This window comes from Melanaphis sacchari, unplaced genomic scaffold (assembly GCF_002803265.2).
Source record: "Melanaphis sacchari strain LSU unplaced genomic scaffold, SCAv2.0 Contig31_pilon_pilon, whole genome shotgun sequence".
NCBI classification, from domain to species: Eukaryota; Metazoa; Arthropoda; class Insecta; order Hemiptera; family Aphididae; genus Melanaphis; species Melanaphis sacchari.
Window position 1 is genome coordinate 1,495,277 of NW_020271193.1, and position 21,594 is coordinate 1,516,870.

The 21,594-nt window shown below is 24.4% G+C and overlaps 1 protein-coding gene across 1 annotated transcript; it reads left to right on the plus strand.

Moving 5' to 3' along the window:
• Positions 1-260: 260 nt before the first annotated feature.
• LOC112596449 (gastrula zinc finger protein XlCGF8.2DB-like) lies at positions 261-15,016 on the plus strand. Its single transcript, XM_025342138.1, has 4 exons — positions 261-282; positions 1,496-1,696; positions 3,289-3,429; positions 14,597-15,016. The coding sequence occupies exons 1-4, from the start codon at positions 261-263 to the stop codon at positions 14,797-14,799; spliced, it is 567 nt and encodes a 188-aa protein (XP_025197923.1). The 3' UTR covers positions 14,800-15,016.
• Positions 15,017-21,594: the final 6,578 nt, after the last annotated feature.

Sequence of the window (21,594 nt, forward strand, 5' to 3'; positions counted from 1 at the left end):
ACTCATTTACTAAGATTAAACACTTATATATTTTATAATAATTATAATGTATAATTTAAAAACATATTTATTAAATAACTAAAATTGTTATACTTAAACTAAAACTAATACCATTAATTGTATAATATAATAATATTATAAATGTGAAACATTGATATTAAAGCTATTAATAATATGTTTATAATTATTACATTCACAGACTATTTGGTTAATTTTTTTTTAATACTTTCTAAAATTAAATTAATATGTGAAAATGAATTATGAATGATCCAATTGCTTATAGTAAATGAGTGAACTATAAAATAATTAAGTACAAATTATAATAATAAAAATTATTTATATAATTAGTAGAAATATATGTTATTATTTATTTTTAGTATGCTGTATTCCGCTTTTATAATAATATAGTATTTATATTAAACAGTTTATATGCATAAAGTCTAATTTGTTTGTAAAACTAATATATATTTCTATCGTGATATAATAACATACCTACTGTAAGTATTAATATGATATTTTTTTCCAGAATTGATCCAATGTTATACTTGTCCTACTATATCATGCAACCGTGTATATAAATTGAAAGCGAGCTTAAATAATCATTTAAAATTTGAGTGTGGAGGACAAAGACGATTTCAGTGTCACATATGTTATAAAAAATTTTCTCAAAAAGTTACTTTGAAAAATCATTTAGCTATAATACATAAAGTTATTGGAAAAAATTGAGTTTAATAAAATATATCTTATGTTAAGAAATAAAAATATTTTCATGTGTCTGATATTACTATTATATTTTAATCTTATTTTATATAGTATCGTGTAAATACTAAATTGTATTAACTAGAATATCTGATACCTATTTTAAGAATTGTATTACTGTTTAGATAAAGAAAAGCATCATAGAATACTACGAAACAACATCTACTTACTTGAGAATACAAACAAATAATTTGATTTTATTAAATTAATATGAAATTATTTTTTTTTACAAATACAGTATAAACAAAATATGAGACGATGTTTTATCTCATTATGGCACATACCTATCTCGCCATTCATATTTTTAAGTAATCTTTATATATTAAGTTATCGTGGTTGGTTTTTAATTAACAATTTGTTTATTTCTGATATAGTTGGTATTAATTAAACATAAGAATCAATTATATTGTCATTATGCCTAATTTATATTTATTTCCAATGTCTTGGACTACTGTTAAATGTGTTAATGTTAACAATTGCATATGCACATAATATAAGAATAAATAATAAAATAATTTGTTTCTTTCACTACACATACATGTATCCATTTATAATTAAATTTTTTTTTAATTTTAGATTTCTGTGTGTATATTTATATTTTATTTTACATAACATAAAAATTATGAATGGAAGATCATTTTATATTATACCAGCTTTTTATTTATAACTACCTAATATTATAATATTTAAGTAAACAAATAAACATATTTTTATTAATTCCAATAATTTTTTTTAGGATTTAAATCAAAAAATACTGGAATTTACACATGCCCAAATAAATTATGTAACAAAATCTACAAGTCCAAAGGTAGTTACTTCAATCATGTGAATTATGAATGTGGTGGTCGCAAGCAATTTGAATGTTGGTTGTGCAATAAGAAGTTTAGTCAAAAAGGCAGTTTAAAAAGTCATCTTGGTATCATTCATAGTTATTTGTGTGATACAATATGATTGATAATTATAAATTCTATCATATTTTTATAATATCCATCTATACTAATTTACAAAGCTATAAGTGCATTTTTTGTGTAAAATAAACTCAATAACTATCGGTTTAATTTTGATTTAATTTTTTTTTTTTTTGTGTGTTCCTTATGATCACGCAAATGTCAAAGGCATAAATTTAGTCCAATAATGTTAGTAAATAATTAGTTATTAGTAATTGAAATAAACGTATAAATTCCATACCTATATGAGGCGTGGTGTCATAGATTTCCAACTACTTGCAATTTGATCTTTTTGTCCGTCAAATTATGTGTTTAACATCCCGTATAGATATCAGTTGTTCTGAAAAATTTATTGATTATGTATTTATGTAAACGGAAAAATATAAATCTGTGTTACGCAGTGTTTTCTAAAACTACTTATCTGATTATTTTGGTATTTTTTTTTTTTTTAAAGAATGAGTACATCGCAGTGCAGATTTCAAGCATATTTCTAATTTTATAAATTAATTTTTTAAGTAATCAGGAAATACGCACATAAAGGTATATTTATTTTCATCTATATTACCATTTATTAGTTATTATTATAAATTAGTACTTTAGTGAATAGTTGGTATAATATAACAGAACAAAAGTTTTCGTTGTTTTTGGTTTATAATATAGGAACTTTATGAGTTGTTGGTTTTTGGCCCAGAATGAAAAGGAAATCAAATTAGAGATGTTCAATAAAAAAGAAAAAGAAAAATAATTTAAAAAAATAAATAAAATAAAATATTTTTGTTAAATTATCAAAATAAAGCATAAATATCATCTATAAACTAAATCAGAAAACCAAAAATATTATTTGTCAACATGGGTTATGCTAAATGTTAGCATTTTAACATATTAAGCTACAACATTTAACACAGATGCATTTTGTACGGGCAAAGAAATGCTAGTAGTTTTATATAATCCTAACTACCTAAAAGTACATTAATAACTATAAAACAACTAAACCAATTCATTTTCACCTTAATTTTTCAAATGTATATTATTTTAAATAAATGAATACTATTTTATGTGTGAAATTTGCTTATGTTATATTTTCATTAATATTTTCTATTGTATTTCAATATGTATCATGTTTTCTTGGATAATGTTGCATTTGTTTATAATTTAATAAATTATTGAAAATATCATTGTATTACTCTTTGTAACCTAGTTACTTACAGAATACAATTAATTTTAATATAATCATATTGTCTCTTTTTTTGTTTAATTATTACCTATATTTTTATTCCTAATATTTTTTAATTTGTTTAAAGATTGCTCATATATGTATCAACAATTATTTTACGCCTGTTATTTTTAAAAGGTAACTTATCTTTTATCTCCAGCACGTCATGTACACAGAATAGATATAATTTAAACTTACATTTATATACATACAACAAACCTATGTAGGTAATTCTTCTTTTTTATCATAATATATCAATAATTATAATATTGGCTTTCCAACACCTTATGAACATGGTCAGCACACTATTATTATTCACTTTAGTTTTGTTCTTATGTATAAATTGTTAATCAATTGTTTAATATTTAGGTCTCCTATCTGAATACAGAAGGCAATCAAGTCTATCCATTTCATATAAGTTTACATGTCCAAATTGTTGCCGAGAATATTCACATAAACCCAGATTAGTGCATCATTTAAAACACGAATGTGGTTACAAACGATTTGTTTGTAATATTTGTTATCGAACGTTCGGAAGAAAAGACCACTTGAAAAATCATGTAATATGTGTTCACAAAATGATTGCAAATCCATGAAAAATAATTTAAGTTAGATAATGCAAGATAATTTATAAAATATATTTTTTAATTAACTATTGTAGGTTTTTCCCCAAGTTTGTTTGTTAATCGGGCTAGATTTTACTGTAAATAATTGTATAGATAATATTATGTCTATATTTTATTTTGTTTGGTTTTTTAAACAGGAATTATATTCACTAATTTAAAAATGCCAATATTTTTTACATAACTGAAAAATTTTTAGCAATGTGAACTTATTTAAAAAAAATAATTTTGAGCTATAAACTAAAGTTTGTATGTATTAAAATATTTGTTATATTATCAACACATATAATAATAATGTATTCAATTATTAAGTTTTTCGAACATATATTGTAATATGTATATTATTTATAAAATATGTTATTCAAATGTAAATTAAAATAGTTTAATTGCAAAAATATGTCATTAAAGATTATTTTTTAGGTATAGAGAGATCACAAAATTAAAAGCTCTTTTGGCAGACATGTTGAATTTGATTGTGATATAGAACCACATTTGAGTATTATAACTGTGATAAACATTATGGTTATTAAAATATATTAACATTTATAATTATTAAATTAATCTAAATTTATGTTTAATATTTAAATAACACCCATAGCATCTTTTGTTAATTTAATAATAAGTATTGTATTCATTTGTTAAATATTGTGATCAATACATTTTTATTTACAACAAATGATAATTTTAATTGAAATTTTTATCACATTTATATATATATATATATTTTAATTAAAAAATATAGAATATTATATTTATGTGCTTTCTTTCCTTTGGCTCATATTTATTATCATCGTTTTGTATTTAAATGTCTGTGATTATTCGCAAATCTGATTTGTATTTTATTGCTTACAGTTAAACTTTACTTATAAATTTAAGATAGGTGGTTATTGATTACTAGTTTTATTGTATTTTTTTTAGATGAACTATTTTCATCATTCCTTATGTTAATCACACTACAAAATGTCATCTAGATTTATATTTTTTAATTAAAATTTAATGTGTATTTCATGTTTGAAACTTGGTTAAATTAATTTGTGTAAACTTAATATCTTCAGTGTGTCTAAAAGAATTAGATACTGTATGAAATAATTTTATGTTATTTTTGTGGTCTATTTTTTATGTAATTTCAAACTATTTAGACCAGGGTATGCTATATGATCTTAATTAAGTTTTTAAATTAAGAAGATTAAATTGATTTCATGAAAAGATCTATATGTTCAATTATAGTAATTCGGAAAAAATATATTATTTCATTTTGTATTATTCAAATAAATGTGAGTTCTAAAAGAACATTGTACCTATCATAAACGTGTTGTGTCTCCAATTTACAAATGTACAACATAGAAAATATAAAATTTGCTTTCAACAGAACCAACTTTATGTTATTAACTAAAGTGAATTAACCTATTTTTAATCTTAAAAGTAAGAACATTATCTCTGTTTGCACATTAATTTTTTATTTCATTCCAATTTTTAATAAAGTTATTTGAGTGTTAAATATTAAAATTTGATTCATAACTTGCTAAAGAATAAAAAAAACCTTTGTACAATCATAAATAATGTTCTTAATTTCAAATATGATTATAAGTTCATTTATCCTAATATTAAAGCTTTACAATATAAAATTAACTTTGCTTTATGTTTGTAAAATGTAAGATACCTATGTCGTAAATGCAAAATCTTTTTAAAATGGAATTAAAATCATGAATAGCATAAGTTCTGCGTATACCCTGGACTAAATTTGGTTATGATTGATAAAACATTATATAATGAAATTTCAAGTTTAGTTATTAATAAAATCTTATATAACTCAGCATGAAAGAATAAAAATTTTGACAAATTTTATTATTTTTTCAGATTCAGACACTAAACAATTGAGATTTTTTTGTCCTAATAATTGTGGAAAATCATACAAAATAAAAAGATCAGTTGGGAGACATCTTAAATTTAAATGTGGAGTAGAACCAACATTTGAATGTTGGATTTGCCACAAAAAATTCGCATTAAAAGAATCAATGAAAAAACATATGATTCAAAAACATAAATAAGGCTCATTTATCATTACATTTATTTGAACTGTTGTTTAATAGTAGGTACCTGTTTACAACGGCAAATTATTAAAACAATAAGAACCTTCAACATAATAATTAAATTTATGGGACTGTATTTATAAACAATTAAAAATACTAAATAAAGTAATAAAATTAAATCTATCATTAAGATGTCCTTATTTTTTTAAAATATTTTGCAGTAAAAATTCAATAAAATATTAATATACATTTATTTACACTAATTTCGATTAAGATATTTGATTTTTTTGTCCTTAGTTATATTCGCAATGTCAATAATGTCATTTGTAATGAACAATAATAAATATAAGAAACTTGCCAAATATATTTGTATTTAACCTCCATATACATTAATTTATAAAATTTTAATCTACCATATTTACTTATGGCCTGTGCCGCAGGGGTCGTCAATAGGCAGCTTGTGAACCAAATTTGGCCGCAGAGTAAAAATAAATGGACCGCCAAAAATATAAGTTTCTTATTATGAATTTAGAGATTACGATGACGTTCATCGTTTATCATCAACTATGAACTAATATTTAAATTTTTTCTGACCCTCAAAAATTATTTTTCAAATATTATCTGGACCGTCATAGAATTTAATTGCTGACCCCTGGCCTATCGGCTATGAATTTAAGAATTTATTTCTACTAAATAATTGTTAAGAATTATGAATGATAAAATAATGCATGTCCATTCGATAAAAAACCAAGAACTTTATGAACTTGTTTAATTCTTCGCCTGGCCACTAAACACCTTTTTTAACAGTGTGTTATTTTATTTTTGTTTAAATTTACGTTTTTGAATTCTAGAAAATCAGTAAATTTATCGTTTCACAGAATCAACAAGAACGACATATTTTTGCCCCGAGTTCTGCGGAAAATCGTACAAATATAGACGATCATTAAAAAGAAATTTAATATAATTGGTTTATACCTAACATTACATAATAAATATTTCCAGATAATACAACATCATCTTCAATGGCATTTTTACATTGAATAATAAAATTGATACTTAAATACTATATTTATATTTTTATTAATATTTAAAATAATGAAAATAAAAATCAATATATTGTTATATGAATATAAATACATTATGTTTATATATTTTACCTACTAAAACATAAATAATCATAACAAAATAAGCAGTAAGCACAACAATAATTTTGACTATAGCTACAACCCGTTATTTAGAAAACATGAAATTGACAATTAAAAATATAGACTATTTTTAAACAATGATAATATACAATTTCCTTATATTTGCATTATTTTTGAAAATATTTAAAGTTAATATTCTTATTGGCCCATGCAAATATTTTGTTAAAGCTGTGTAAACTGCGAATATTATAAACCCATACCTACTAAAGTTTCCGCTGTGGCGCTGCTACGATGATACAAACAAGCATCAAGCAGTCTATTATTTTTAAAACCATTTGAACAATGATGCACTGGATCAATACTGAAAAAAAATGAGTAAGAACACTGAACATGACACTGCATATAGCAACGCACTTCATTTTGTTACTACTCACGATACAAAAAACGTCGATGACTTATTAATAAATAATATTTTTGTATTTCATTAATTAATTGACTCATCTTTACACCAAACCCATAAGTTATAAAAAAAATCACCCAAATCGTTTCGAATATAACTGTACAAAAAAAGTCTCAAGTTTTTATAATATAAATATATCGTTATGCTTAATTTTTTAAAAATATTTTATTGCAGGAATTAAATAAAACATTAGTGTAAAAGTATACAAATTATTTTTATTTATTAGTAAAATATTTGATATTTTTTGTTCCTAACTATCTCGGTACCATGTCTTTAAGGCTAACATCTATTTCAAAAGAGAATATTGATACCGATTAGGGGGCGGTCTGCGTTTGGACGAATTACCTTTTTACCCGCATAAAAATAGTAATGTGTTTGGACGAGTTTCTTATAATGTGTTTGAGCGAGACAATATAAAAGATAAAAATGTAAAGAATTAGATAACAATAATTATTATATAAAATCTATAGGGAATTTTAGATCAACCTAAAAATGGCACAGTCTTATATGCAGGTCGGACAACTAGTAGAACTTATCATATTTTCAAATATCAGTCTGCTTGTACATTGAAAACATGAAGTTGTATGTTATAGTGTTAGTGAGTTTATGTCAAATATGGATCTCAAAATTGTTTATATTTTTAATATAAAACGAAATTCAAGTAGAAACTAACATAAAATGCAATATATGCTATAAATAAAAATATCTACAATATTCGACGAAAAGTCATATTAGAAAAACAAGAATATGTAGAAACAAGCTGAAATAAGTATATATCAGGTGAAATTAAGATTTTAGAGTATATACAACGTATGGGAATAAAATTTCCAAGAAAAAAAATTTAAATTTTCATTATATTTTAATATAATTCATAACATCAATTTTTAATCATACCCGTGGAATTCACGGACAGCCGCCCCAAGTCTGTCTAAATGAGAGGGAAAATTGATTGGTAAAATACAGCATCCCAGTAGGTATATTGAAAAAAAAAGTCACCCAAACACATAACAATGTTTTAAAATAACTCGCCCAAACACATGGCAATTTTCAAAAAATGTTGATTGGTGACTATATAGAAGCTAATTGATGAATTCGGACAAGATTGCCCGTTGACGTCGGTTCCGGATTCGGCGTAGGTCGAAGTTCACTATCACTGTAGTTGCAGTCTACATTTGTGAAAAAAATTGTATTCTCTTAGAATAAATTGAAATTTGAAACAGAATATAAGTGACACATTCTATGAATATGTGTTTGTCAGATTGGGGACATTGCATATTATATAAATATAATATATATTTATTTACAATGCGACTCCTTCTCGAAACATTAAACAAGTATTTTGCGTTAATGTCCTATATTTTTATATTGTATATTAAAATTTTTATTAAATAATAATTAATATTTTACTCCCACCACTTATACATTATGTGTATTTTTCTTTCTGTATTTCTTATATGTTATTATTTATAAATTGTATTCAACCATATGTACTATATTGACCATATTGTACATACAGGTGACAACTGACAAGTATATGATACTTTTTACTTTAAAAAAAAAATGTCAAATGGTGGCTTGTTAATGACAGTAGTGGAGAGAAGTAGCCAAAATCGGTATTTTCGCCCTGCATCCTATCACCAACAATACATATAAAAATAAAAAACACCTAAAAGATACATTTTTCATTTATTTTTTTTCTTATATTTTATTTATGATTTGTTAATTGTAATCAATTGTGTTCCTTTATGAGTTTATGAGTTAATGAATTTATTCTAATCAATTAATAATTAAAAATAAAATAAAAAAATGTAGGTAAATGTACCTATACAAATTATTAACTTTAAAAAATTAAGATATTAAGATTCTTATTCCAAATAATATATATACATTTCATTGACTAGTTCTTGTTAGGTAACTTAACTTAACTGGTGAGTTCAAACAGGAACTTTAGTTTCAGATATCAAGTAAGTTAAGTCAAAATTGAGCAGTACTGTAATCGACAACAGCCCACGGCTATTTTTCGATAAGAAACGTTTGCGATTCGATACTTTTATTTCTATATATAATATAATTTATATCATTTTTATTTCACAAAAAAAAAAGTAATAAATAGATAAATAATTGAAATTATGTTTTTTTTTTCGATTTTAATACCCAAAATTTATTTTACCCAATTTATGTGGAAAATCATACAAAGATAAACAATTGGCTACTCGTCATTTCAAATACAATTGTAAATTGGAATCGATGTTGAATGACTGAATTGCTTCAGATTTGTATAATTAAATAATCATTGAAAAGTCAGTCAATAACTGGTTTATAGAAAAATTACATAATAAAATAATAATAATAATAATAATAAGTTCTATCTACAAGCTATAACATCATATATCATATAATTTACGCATTGTTTGTTTACCTGCATCAAATTATCGTACATCAAGTGCCTATCAACATTCCAAACAACATAAAAAATAATTTTTGATTGAAAATTCATTAATTGTCATAAATCATATGTAAAATAAATATGATTAACTCAAACGATTAAAAATAAATTGGATTAATTTAATTGAATTCTAACCATAGTTATATAAATGCACGTACTGAACAAGAGTGTTCATATCAATATTATACATTACAAACATAGTTTGGTATTATACAAATATTTAATTTACGTATCGTTTGAGTAAAAATAAACTGAAAATAAATAAATATATAGTATATTGAAATGTCCCATTATTTTACTAAATTAAACCTGTTTATTTTACCAATAGTATACTGTATACTATACTTAAGTCAATGTTTTTGAATATTACCTAGTATTCTAGTTATTGAAGTTCAGAAGCCTGTTGTAAATTGTGAATACCTACTATTTAAATATATTTAATTTTAACATACGTCTCTCAGTCTCTGACTGTATTTCTTTCAACGTTTCTATTATCTATAAGTAAATAAAAAATAAATATATTAAATTTACTAAGTTAATAATATATAAAAATGAGTATTTAATATTTTTCATGTTGAAGAATTATTACTGTAAAATTGTGCATTGTAATGTAAATGAAATGCCTCAAGTCCATTCGTAGTTTTAAGTAAACTTCATGAAGTTTTTACTCACACATCTAATGAAAATAAACAATTTTCTTAAATATAATTATCACTAAAATTCAATATGTCGTTATTTGGTACGAATGTATGATTTCGATTAACTCGCAAAACACATCCGAAACTTCTTCAGAGGAAATAAAAGATAGACCAAAAAATACGAGTATTTAAACTATTTTCCTACTTTAAAATTAGCTTTATATATATATTCATTTCTTAGAGATGGAAAATCTTAATTAAGCTTCCTATATCAAACTTATATTAGATGTTATATATTGTATTGTAAAAATGAATGCATATTTTTAAAGCATAATTTTACTAGTTTAAGCACATAAGTGTATGTATCATGTTTATTTAGTACCTACTTTCTAAGTGCGTTAAGTTCCGAGCCCTTAACCCTTTTATTGTTGAAACGAATTAACGAAACGATATTTTTATTATATGAGTGACAAATTTAGTTTTAACTAAGTTATTTTTAATAACTGTGACTTATGTCATTTTTTGAAACGACCGATTAATTTATAATTCTTAATTTGATTTTCTTCGTATTTTTCAACCACCGAATCTGTCAAATGAAGATATATGTATAATGTGTTCACTACACATTTCTAATACCGCATACTTCGGTGTTCATCAATTTATTTTTATCGAAATAATCTTTTTTGGAAAATGGTTACAGATTTCCACGATTTTTAATTAACGAATTGTAATTGACTTATTTTCTTAAATGTAACTACATACTCAAAAGTCATAATTACAGTATGATTAATGATAATATAATTTTCTAATTATATAGATACATCTCGACAGTGTCTCATGGTTTTACTATATCGTTTATATCCAGTAATCTACTATCTAGCTTGATATACTTATACGATAAAAATTGATTGGTCAGTAGTCAACAATACACTTTAGTTATTAATCCCATAATGTTATTGATAACTGATTACCTATTTAACATTACTATGATATATATAATATATATATTAAAACAGAAATACCTATACAATATTTGAAAATTGACTATTACTAAAGAAAATTTAGAGAAGTGCGAATTTCAAAATTAAATTTATAAAACAACTTGCGATTTTGGTTATACTCCTTTTTTCAGTTCTAATGTTAAGTAATATTGATGTACGTATGATGAACAACCTCTTAAACGGCCGATATGTGTCTTACAAAACAATTCAAAATTAACAATAGTGATGCCCAAACGAGATCGAGCGAATTTGGTTATGTTTCATAAGCTTAAAATAAATTGTTATAGTTCACTTTAAGTAATTGAAAATATGCAATTAAAAATAATACACAACTATAATTTATGTAATGGTGTAATATATGTAATTTGCGTCCCGAATATATTAATATACATATATGCGTATATGAAAATAATACATTACAACATTTAGATGGATATTTGTAATAATTAAAACCCTGACTGGCCTAACATAATAATGTATATATTATTGTATTTTTCCTAAAAAATTATATTATACAAATAAGAAAGCGATTTTTTAGAAAGATAGTAAATAATATATCAGATTATTTTATTATTTTTTTTTTTACTATCCTTGAAATCCTTTTCCTGGTTATTATTCTTACTACCCACCTTGAATAGTATAAATAGTATATAAACTTTTAAGTGTTCTTATTTGACAAATTAAATTTAAATACAATTCACATTGTATATTTATAAATTATATGTGTACAAATTTATGATGCACATACTACAATATAATATACTAGTATTGATATGCTAATTGTTAATAATTATTTTCATTTATAAAATTAATAAATGTTTTTTTTTTTTTTTTAGAACAAAATGAAACAAGGTTTTTTTGCCCAAATGACTGTGGAAGATCATATAAAAATAAATGTTCGATTGGTCGACATCTTAAATTTGAGTGTGGAGTACAACCACAATTTATGTGTTATATTTGCCACAAAAAATTTACTGATAAACAATCAATGAAAAGACATGTGTATCTGGTTCATAGACAGTTGATATATGAAAAATAATAATTTTATTTACTGGCTAAAACCGTGTCTAATGTTTTTATATTGAATACATACTTAAATACTGTAACTTTTATATTAGAATTAATGTAGTTTTAATAATATTAATAAAAACATATTTTTATTAATTATTGAAAATGTTTGTACAATTGTATACCTATGAGCTCAAATTTTTACAATCAATACACTTGCAGTGTTTTTAGTGTTTATGATAGAAAACACTATTTTTTAAAAATATTTTAGCATAGCTCTTTTAATTAATTCCAATTGAATATAATTAAGCTATAATTCCACAAATTTAATACTTTAATTAATAGGTTTTTTTTTTACAATATGTAATATACTGTTTAATTAAATTATCAGTTTCCATACTGATTATTGCCTATGTCATCATGGGCTATAAATGTATATTATTTTACTATATTAGAATAGTAGTCGTTGAATATTTTATTTTTTTTTTCAGAATCGAGATTTTTATGTCCTAACAACTGTGGAAGATCGTATAAAAATAAAGGCTCTTTAACTCAACACCTTAAATTTGAATGTGGAATACAACCACAATTTATATGTGAAATTTGCCTCAAAAGATTTGCATATAATAAAACAAAAAAAAAACATTTAGCTTTAATACATCATATTTTTTGATTAATTAATTGTATAGTTTTATACTTAATTTTTTATTATTAAAGAAAATAGTAAAATTTAATCATTGTATTGGTCTCTGTATAGAATATTATCCTGAAAATAATTGATTCCTATGAATATTAATTCTTCAAACAAATATTAAAATCTATTATTAAGATTTAAGAAGATCTTTATAGTTAATTTTTTGATGATAATTTTATTTATAAAGTAAGTTACTGTTAATACTTAAGATACTTAACTGAACTCAATTAATAATCTTAAATCTGCTGTTGATAAAAATTCTCTGTGTATCATATTTTAACATATCTTTTTCAGGAAGGTGTACACAAATTTTTTTTACATTGTTGCATTTCCTTTCTAGTTTGTTTCCACTTCAAACTCTGATATTAATGAAATATAAATTTATAACACATAATTAATATCAAATATTATGTACTTATGTATGCCAATTTACACATGTATATTATGTAGGTAATGGTACCTACACTCTTTATAGTATAATATCATAATATTCTTATTATGAAGCAAATATTAAATTTTTATTTTAAATATTTTCATTGATATAATTAATGAGGTAGGTACTTAGAAATTTAAATATTTATATAATGTCATACAGCAACATTTTACATTTTTCTTCTGCAAAAATCCCATAATATGGTGATTTCACCCCTTCTTCGCCCCGGTATTTTTTGTAAAAGATATATTTTTCACTATATTATTATAAAATTAAACTATTATTTAGACATTTTACCATATTTATGTATACCTATCTAAAATGTATTTTTAAATCTGATAGTTATAAAAACTAATAAGTATATATTAACATAAAAGTAGTGTATCATAGACATAATATGATTTAATGAAAATAATCGGACGCTAATGTTAGTTTATAATCTGAACATTTAATAATGTATTATTTTTGAATGGTAGAGGAAATAGTACATTGCATGTAATATGTAACATGTCTTTGTTGTTTTGAATAGATGTTTTTCAAAAATTTGTTTAATAAAATTGATAAGCAAATAATATCTGTCAATGTTAACTTAAATAATAATTTTTTTACTATAATAATAATAATCAGTTATTAGATTATAATGCCCTGTTATATATTTTTTTAAAGTTTATATTTTTTAATACCTACTTATTTTATTGTACCTATAAATTTAAATTCAACAAATCTTCTACAGTTACTTATTTAATTTTTATAACTTAGGTATATTCGTAATAGATAATATTTCAAAGCAACTTCCGTGGTATTTAATATCATTATTTCATATATTTATCATTTAAATAAAATAAAATAATAAAAATACCAGTACAATATATAAATAGGTAATATTAATAACAATTTTTTTTTAAATGTTGTACCAACCAAAATTAATTTCCGTGTTGAATCTGTCTGTTTTTAGTTATTTATCGGTAAGTATTATCTACACCTTCTCTAATTCTTATAATATTGCATCCTTTATTTTTAAAATTGTTAATTTATATTAATACAAATACTGAAATACGTTATAGCTATACAAAAATATTTTGTATTCATTTTTATGTTTGTGATGTATATTACGTTTACTTTGTGACACCTACATTGTTAATAAACCAATTATTATTTTAAAAGTAAGTACTAAGTATTAATTATATTATTTTTTTCAGATAAAATGAAATCAAGATTTTTATGCCCTAACAATAACTGTGGACGATCATACAAAAATAAATGCTCTATTGATCGACATCTTAAATTTGAATGTGGAGTACAACCACAATTTTTATGCAATCTTTGCGACAAAAAATTTGCATATAATATTTCATTGCGAAACCATTTAATTTCAGTTCATAAAATGATTGATTTTAACTAGTGTTCTCTGTTCAAATACGATACTTTTAACGACATCTGTTGAAATAATTAAGAACCATTAAAACAATTAATTATTCTAAAATTTATTGGTCACTGCTCATTAGGTATGGTACATTGATAATTAAAGGTATTCTATACTGATAGCTGGAAAGTAGAAATTATCAGGTGCCTATAGGACCTATAGGTACATAATTTGTAGTACCTAAAGTTTATAAGTTTATAACTTAATAATATTATACCTAGTATCTAATGATTAATAATAAGTAATTCTAATACCTATGTATTTTTACCTATCTTTTATTATGTTATATTAATAAAAAATATTCTATATTGCTAATATAATTAATCATTAATACCGTTGTGGGTTACTAATCAAGATAATATTTTAACATTGAATTAAATAATAAATATTCATACATTTTTTATTAATTTAAAATTGTATTTTTGCAATTAATGTTTAATATTTTATATGAAAAAAAAATGTTTTATTATTTTTAATACAATACCTACTCGAATTTAATATATATATTTTTTATTAATAAAAGTAACAATATAATTTAAAATAAAAAATTCATGTGCAAATTAGTTATATAATATTTACAGTGAATGTGGAAAAATATAGCCTATAGGTATTTTAACGATGCAATTTTAATGGCACTTACATATACATTAATAAATAATTAAATTAATTCTATAAGATTTATAGTTTATACACATTATTATACTAAATCGGCGTTATTCTTTTATCCACAAATCTTTTGTTAATAAAAAAACTAATTGATAATATAATATTTGCTAGTGATAATCGAGTGGAATTTGTTTACAGTATAGATCACCTAAGCCATATTGAGAAAAATAATTTTACCTACGTATTACTTACTAAAAATGTGTTTACATTCCTAATTATTTTGTAATTAGTAAGAAGGTAAAATATAATTAGGTACCTAAATAAACCAATTCATCAGATCTATTTCCAGTTTTTTATCAAAATAAAATAATATACAATTAATTAGTATCACGGACGATGGTCTGTGGACTTCAATCATGTGACTCGTCCTTTCTTTTAACCATATAGATCATTCTTACACTGTTCCTATAGATAAATAAAATACAGTTTGTAAATATTTTATATTTTCAATAAATAAAATTTATAAAACACGGTAAAATTAATTAATATTTTTATTTATTAAGTACCTACTTATCTACTTTCCACTTTAAATTTTTAACTGACCTCAATCGATAATCTTAGATCTGTTTTTAACAAAAAACGTATAAACCGTTAAAATCGTAAAAAATAATTAATGTAAAATACGCACTGCTCCGCTGCATCAGTAGTGTCTATTCAGAATAGTCTGAAACTTTACTTAACGCTATCGTTTCTACAAAAACATAATAATTATAGTAGTCATTAATTATCGTACTAAATGTATAGAATATTATCTAACTGTTACAAAGGCCATTTAATACATGTAGCTAGTGGGTATAAGTACTATAAGATATAATTAAATATTTAAAATATCAAATCGATAGTTTTTCTTCTCCTCATAATAGTCAAATTGAAGTCAACAGTTACATACTTGATCCATTAACTCTTATAATATTATAAACTTCAGTAATAATTAATTTTAGGATATAAGTAGGTAATATAGAATAATATTTTTAATTATTAAAGTAATATCATATTTATTATATATTTTCTTTTACGGATATGTATCTATATATATGTACATAAAAAAATATGTTGTTTAGATGTAACTACAAGTCACTTGCTATCTAAATCAATAAATATTGGATAAATTGATAAATATTACCTAATAATTGTCTTAATAAATTATTTTATAATAATGTACCTACTGGCTACTATACCTATCATGAGAGTATATTATGAAGTGCCTACTCAGTATGAACGAATACCGAAATTCAATAATAAAGTATACATAGATATTTAAATATTTCAATAGCTGGTAATAGGTAATATAACTTACTTACTATGTTATTTACATGTATTAAAAAAAAATTAATCTACAATAAATAGATAGGTAATTAACAACGTAATATAGGACATAGGTACAAATAATAGTATAACTTCATAGGTAATATGTAAAATTGTAAAAATAATTTAGTAAAAAGTATACATTTCAGTAGATAATATGCTAACTATCATCACCGAGTTGGGGGCATTTATATTTGGTGCCTTTAATCAACGCATGACATTAATTAACAGGATTTTACATTTAAATCGCTCACTATATGCTCACGAATAATTTGGAACTCCTTCATTATAATATACAAACACATTTTACCTATTTTATCAATTAATAATGAATTTTTCAACTACAAAAATAATTTATAATTCTTTTAATCATAACAGTCATAATAATATTTAAAAGAACTCATGCATATTACGTTGCCTCCGATTTACAGACGTATAATGGCATACAAAATTTGATGTGTTAGGTTAGTTTTAAGAGTAAATTAACTTATTAGTTAAAGGAAAAATTATTTGTTGCTAATCGTCTTTTTTAGATATTATGTTAATTTTTTAATGAGCTATAGATATGTTTTAAATTATTAGTATGTAAAACATTATAAATTAAAAATTTTCATAACTAACTTAAGCACAAATATCGAATATTCCATAGAAAAAAACCGAAGTTTAAGTATCGATTTATAGTTAATAATACACAATCGATTCTAATAAACAAAATTTGCAATGTCGTACGTTTGTCAGGTGGAGACAACATAATATGTATAATGCCTCATGTACCTATGTCCTTTTAAGATGAATGTATAAAATTTATTTTTAAACAAAAAAAATATTATGTATATTATATGCATTATAAATGACTACATGAGCATGATAATTAATATCTATAATATTGTAGATGTACTTATACTGTTAATATAGTATCTAGAAAGGGTATCTATTTTCTTATTATTTAAACAGCAAATATTAAATTCATATTTTATCCAGCCAATAAAGTTTGTGCATTCTGTCCTCGTTCATTTTTTACAGACGTAGGTAGTCTGTTCTATTAGTCTAGAAATGGACTAAATGTACCTATCTCCGGGAATTTTTCCTTATCTTGTAGAGGGCTTATCGAACAATAATTTAGTGTATAGCACAACGTATTTATCTAGTTTACCTAATTTACTGATTGTCACCGTTAATTTAACTTTTCATAATCTTGTCTATATAAAGATATTTTAATTGTTGCAGTTAATAGAACGAAATGAAATTAGTTATTATATAAGATAATAAAAATGAAATCAACTATCCTTAAAACTCATTTCCTAGCCATTACTCTTATACTAACTATAGTAACCATTCTGTATAGGTAATCTAATGCATCCTTATTGTTTAGTAAATTTAAATTCATGTAAAATATTTTATATTTTTATATTTATAAATTGTTTATCATATAAAGATATTGTAGTATATTATTATTATTAGTATTAAACTGTTTTAATATTAAAAATAGTATTAATGAAATTTTTTCAGGCCAAAATGATTCAAGATTTTATTGCTCTAACTACTGTGGAAGATCATACAAAACTAAACGCTCACTTTGGCGACATCTTAAATTTAATTGTGGAATTCAACCAAAATTTAATTGTTATATTTGCAACAAGAAATTTAGTGATAATCAATCAATGAAGAGACATATGATACTAATTCATAAACATTTGTTATGATAAATAATAAAATATTTACTGACTACCATAACGTTGAACATTTTTGTATTGAATAATACTTAAATATACATTAAAAATATTTGAATAGAATAATCTTTATATTTCAATTAACACTAACAATATCAATAAAGTGTCATATTGTCAATAATAATAGGGAATTGAAAATATGAATATAATTTTGTATAAGTATTAAATGTCTATGAATTCAAGTAAGTAATAAGTATTATGATTATAATTAGTGCTTCAATGCTTAAATTAACGGCAAAAGAAGTATTGTTCCTTTTTTAAAATTATTTTATAGTGTACTCCTATAAACTATATTCTAATGAATAAGATATTTAAAATTTACCGTACATACATTTTTTTTTTTTTGTTGTTACCTTTAGAATTCCTTTTCTAATTGTATTCCAATTCAAACACTAATCATATTAATGAAATATAAAACATAATTAATATTTAATATTAAGATAGGTTCCTATAAATAAACTGTTTATATTCTAAAGCAATGGTCGGCAATAGGTGGCCCGCAGGCCAGATCCGGCCCGCAAAGGAAAAATAATTGGACCAGGAAAAATATTATTTTTTTAATAATGCTGGTTTTTCACACATAATTTATATTTTATCTATTTTATGATGTATTTAGAGATTACGATGGTGTTTATCGTTTATTGCTATTTACAATAATAGTTGCGATAACACAACAATTATTAACTATAATATCTGAGTATTTAGTTTTTACCGGCCCTCGAAATTTTTTTTTTTGATTTTCTGGACCTCCATAGAATTTAATTGCCAACCCCTGTTCTAAAGCAACGGATCCCAACCTCGGATTGCGACCAAAATTATGGTTGAAAGTTTATACGGTGATAAGTCATGACTCACGAGTAATAAATCACATATTATTTCAGTATAAATTTTTATGAATATTAAAAAAAAAAATCTTTCTAAAATAATTAAATAAAAAACAGATCGAGGAAAAAAACATTTTTTTTTAACGTAATAAAATATAATCAGTACCTATCTACACAATTATTATATTTTTTAAGATTGTGAAAAGTTGAATTTAAAATGTTAGGGTCACGCTCATAAGTTTGATAACCTACCTACCACTATTTTAAAGTATAAATATACCAAAGTATATTATAATATACTTGTAATAATAATATTTACTGCAACAATAAGTATACAATATAGAAAATATATCAAGTAAACAATAGTTACATTTTTACAAACTCATCCAATCAAGCCCGCACACAAAGGGGGGGCTGAACCCCTCCACCATTACCTCTTTTTGAATCTAGGTTATATTAACAGCTATTGGCTCTATCAAATTAAAAGGAAGTTTACTTTATCAAGACTTCTGAAATATAATTATTATAACATTTTTTTTTTAAATCCCCTCTATGATAAAATATTGCGCACGGGCCTGCATTCAGTAAATATACTTGAACGCTAATAAGTTAAGATCATATAGTATGATGTTAATTTAAAAAATGATAAAACTAATATTAAATACCTATAGGAATATATTTAAAAAGTTTATGTAATGAGAAAGAAATGCGGGGATGAATCATAAATACCACTTATCTTCATCAGTGTATGTACAGTGTACACTACTGGGCAGTGGGCACTATAAATTATATTATCGTTATTGCCAATCTTGATTATGATACGAAACTCATTTAATTATTACTTGAACATTTTACTTAATATAATTGATAATATTTAAAATGTATTCTAAAAACTAATACGCGTGTGTTAAAATTGACATTTAACTTAACTGTATCAACAAATAATTTATAGTTTTTGTAATCATAATAATACCTATTTAAGATGGACATACATTTTTTAAGTAAAAAAAAAAAACTATAAATTTAAGTTCTAATTTAATTTAATTTTCCTTCACACTCCCGGTAATCCTTTCCACCGCCTAAAAAGGACAAAAAAAAAAGTATAGCGACTTATTCTCATACAAATAATAAAAACAAAATAAAAATATTAATACTTAAAAATGTAAATTAAATACAGCAGGAATGCTTCCGTGGGATGGCATCTCTTTAAATATATTTTTTTCCAGTCAATTAAATATAATATATGTCATCGAAATGTCTTATGGTAAATTTCCAAAATAAAAAAAATATATTTTAAACCAGCGCCCTATTGATTACTGCACTCTGTGTCCTGATCCTGCTTACTGAATGTGTAACTACTAACTAATATTATATGGCATAGAACGGTTGTGACAGGAGCGCGTTTTCTGTCATTCTTTGCGGTTTCGCAAATCGTACGGGTGACTATGGGTGTTAACGTCGCGAAAGCCGAACGCTCTAAAAACGAAACGCGGTGCTTTGGGAAACCGTTGCCAACGTCGGGACGAACACCGCCGCTAACGCGGGCGCGCTTGCGCCCGACTCCAACATCCGTTCGGTCGGACGAATCCATTATGGCGTATTACGCACACACGACACGACGGGCCGCCGCCGCCGCCGATATCCGCGTGCGTGGTAAAACAGCGAACCTGGTGTGGTCGAAATCACGCGCGCGCGCGCGCGATTGTGTGTCGAGTTCGGTGCTCGTTTTTGTTTTTTTCCACACATTTCCCTCTCCCGTCCGCTCCCCACCCCAAACCTCCATCACCGCGTTACGCACACAACACACGCGCCAGCGCGTATTTTCATCGTACGAGTTCCGAATCGGTTTTAAGGTGTGCGTGTTGCGAGTGCGCGCATGTGTACGTGCGTGTACGTGTGCGTGCGCTGGTGCCCGTGTGTGTGCGGTCCGCGTGCTTGCGCGTGTGTACGTGTTGTGTTGCCCAAACGGACGAAAATAATAATATCGTCGTCGTCGTGTAGATCTGCCGCTGTGGTGGTGTCGTAGTAGTTGAAAAAGAAACGCGTCCGTCTCGCCGTCCGCGCACCACACCGGGCGTTTTCGAAAACGAGTCCGGACATCGCAACACTAACGATAACAGCACCGACGTTTAAGAACTTAAAACATTGTTATTATTATTATTATTATTATTATTATATATATTAATACTTTAATCGAGTCGACCAGCAGTAGTGCAGTGCACACACATCGTGTGTGATAATAACAATAT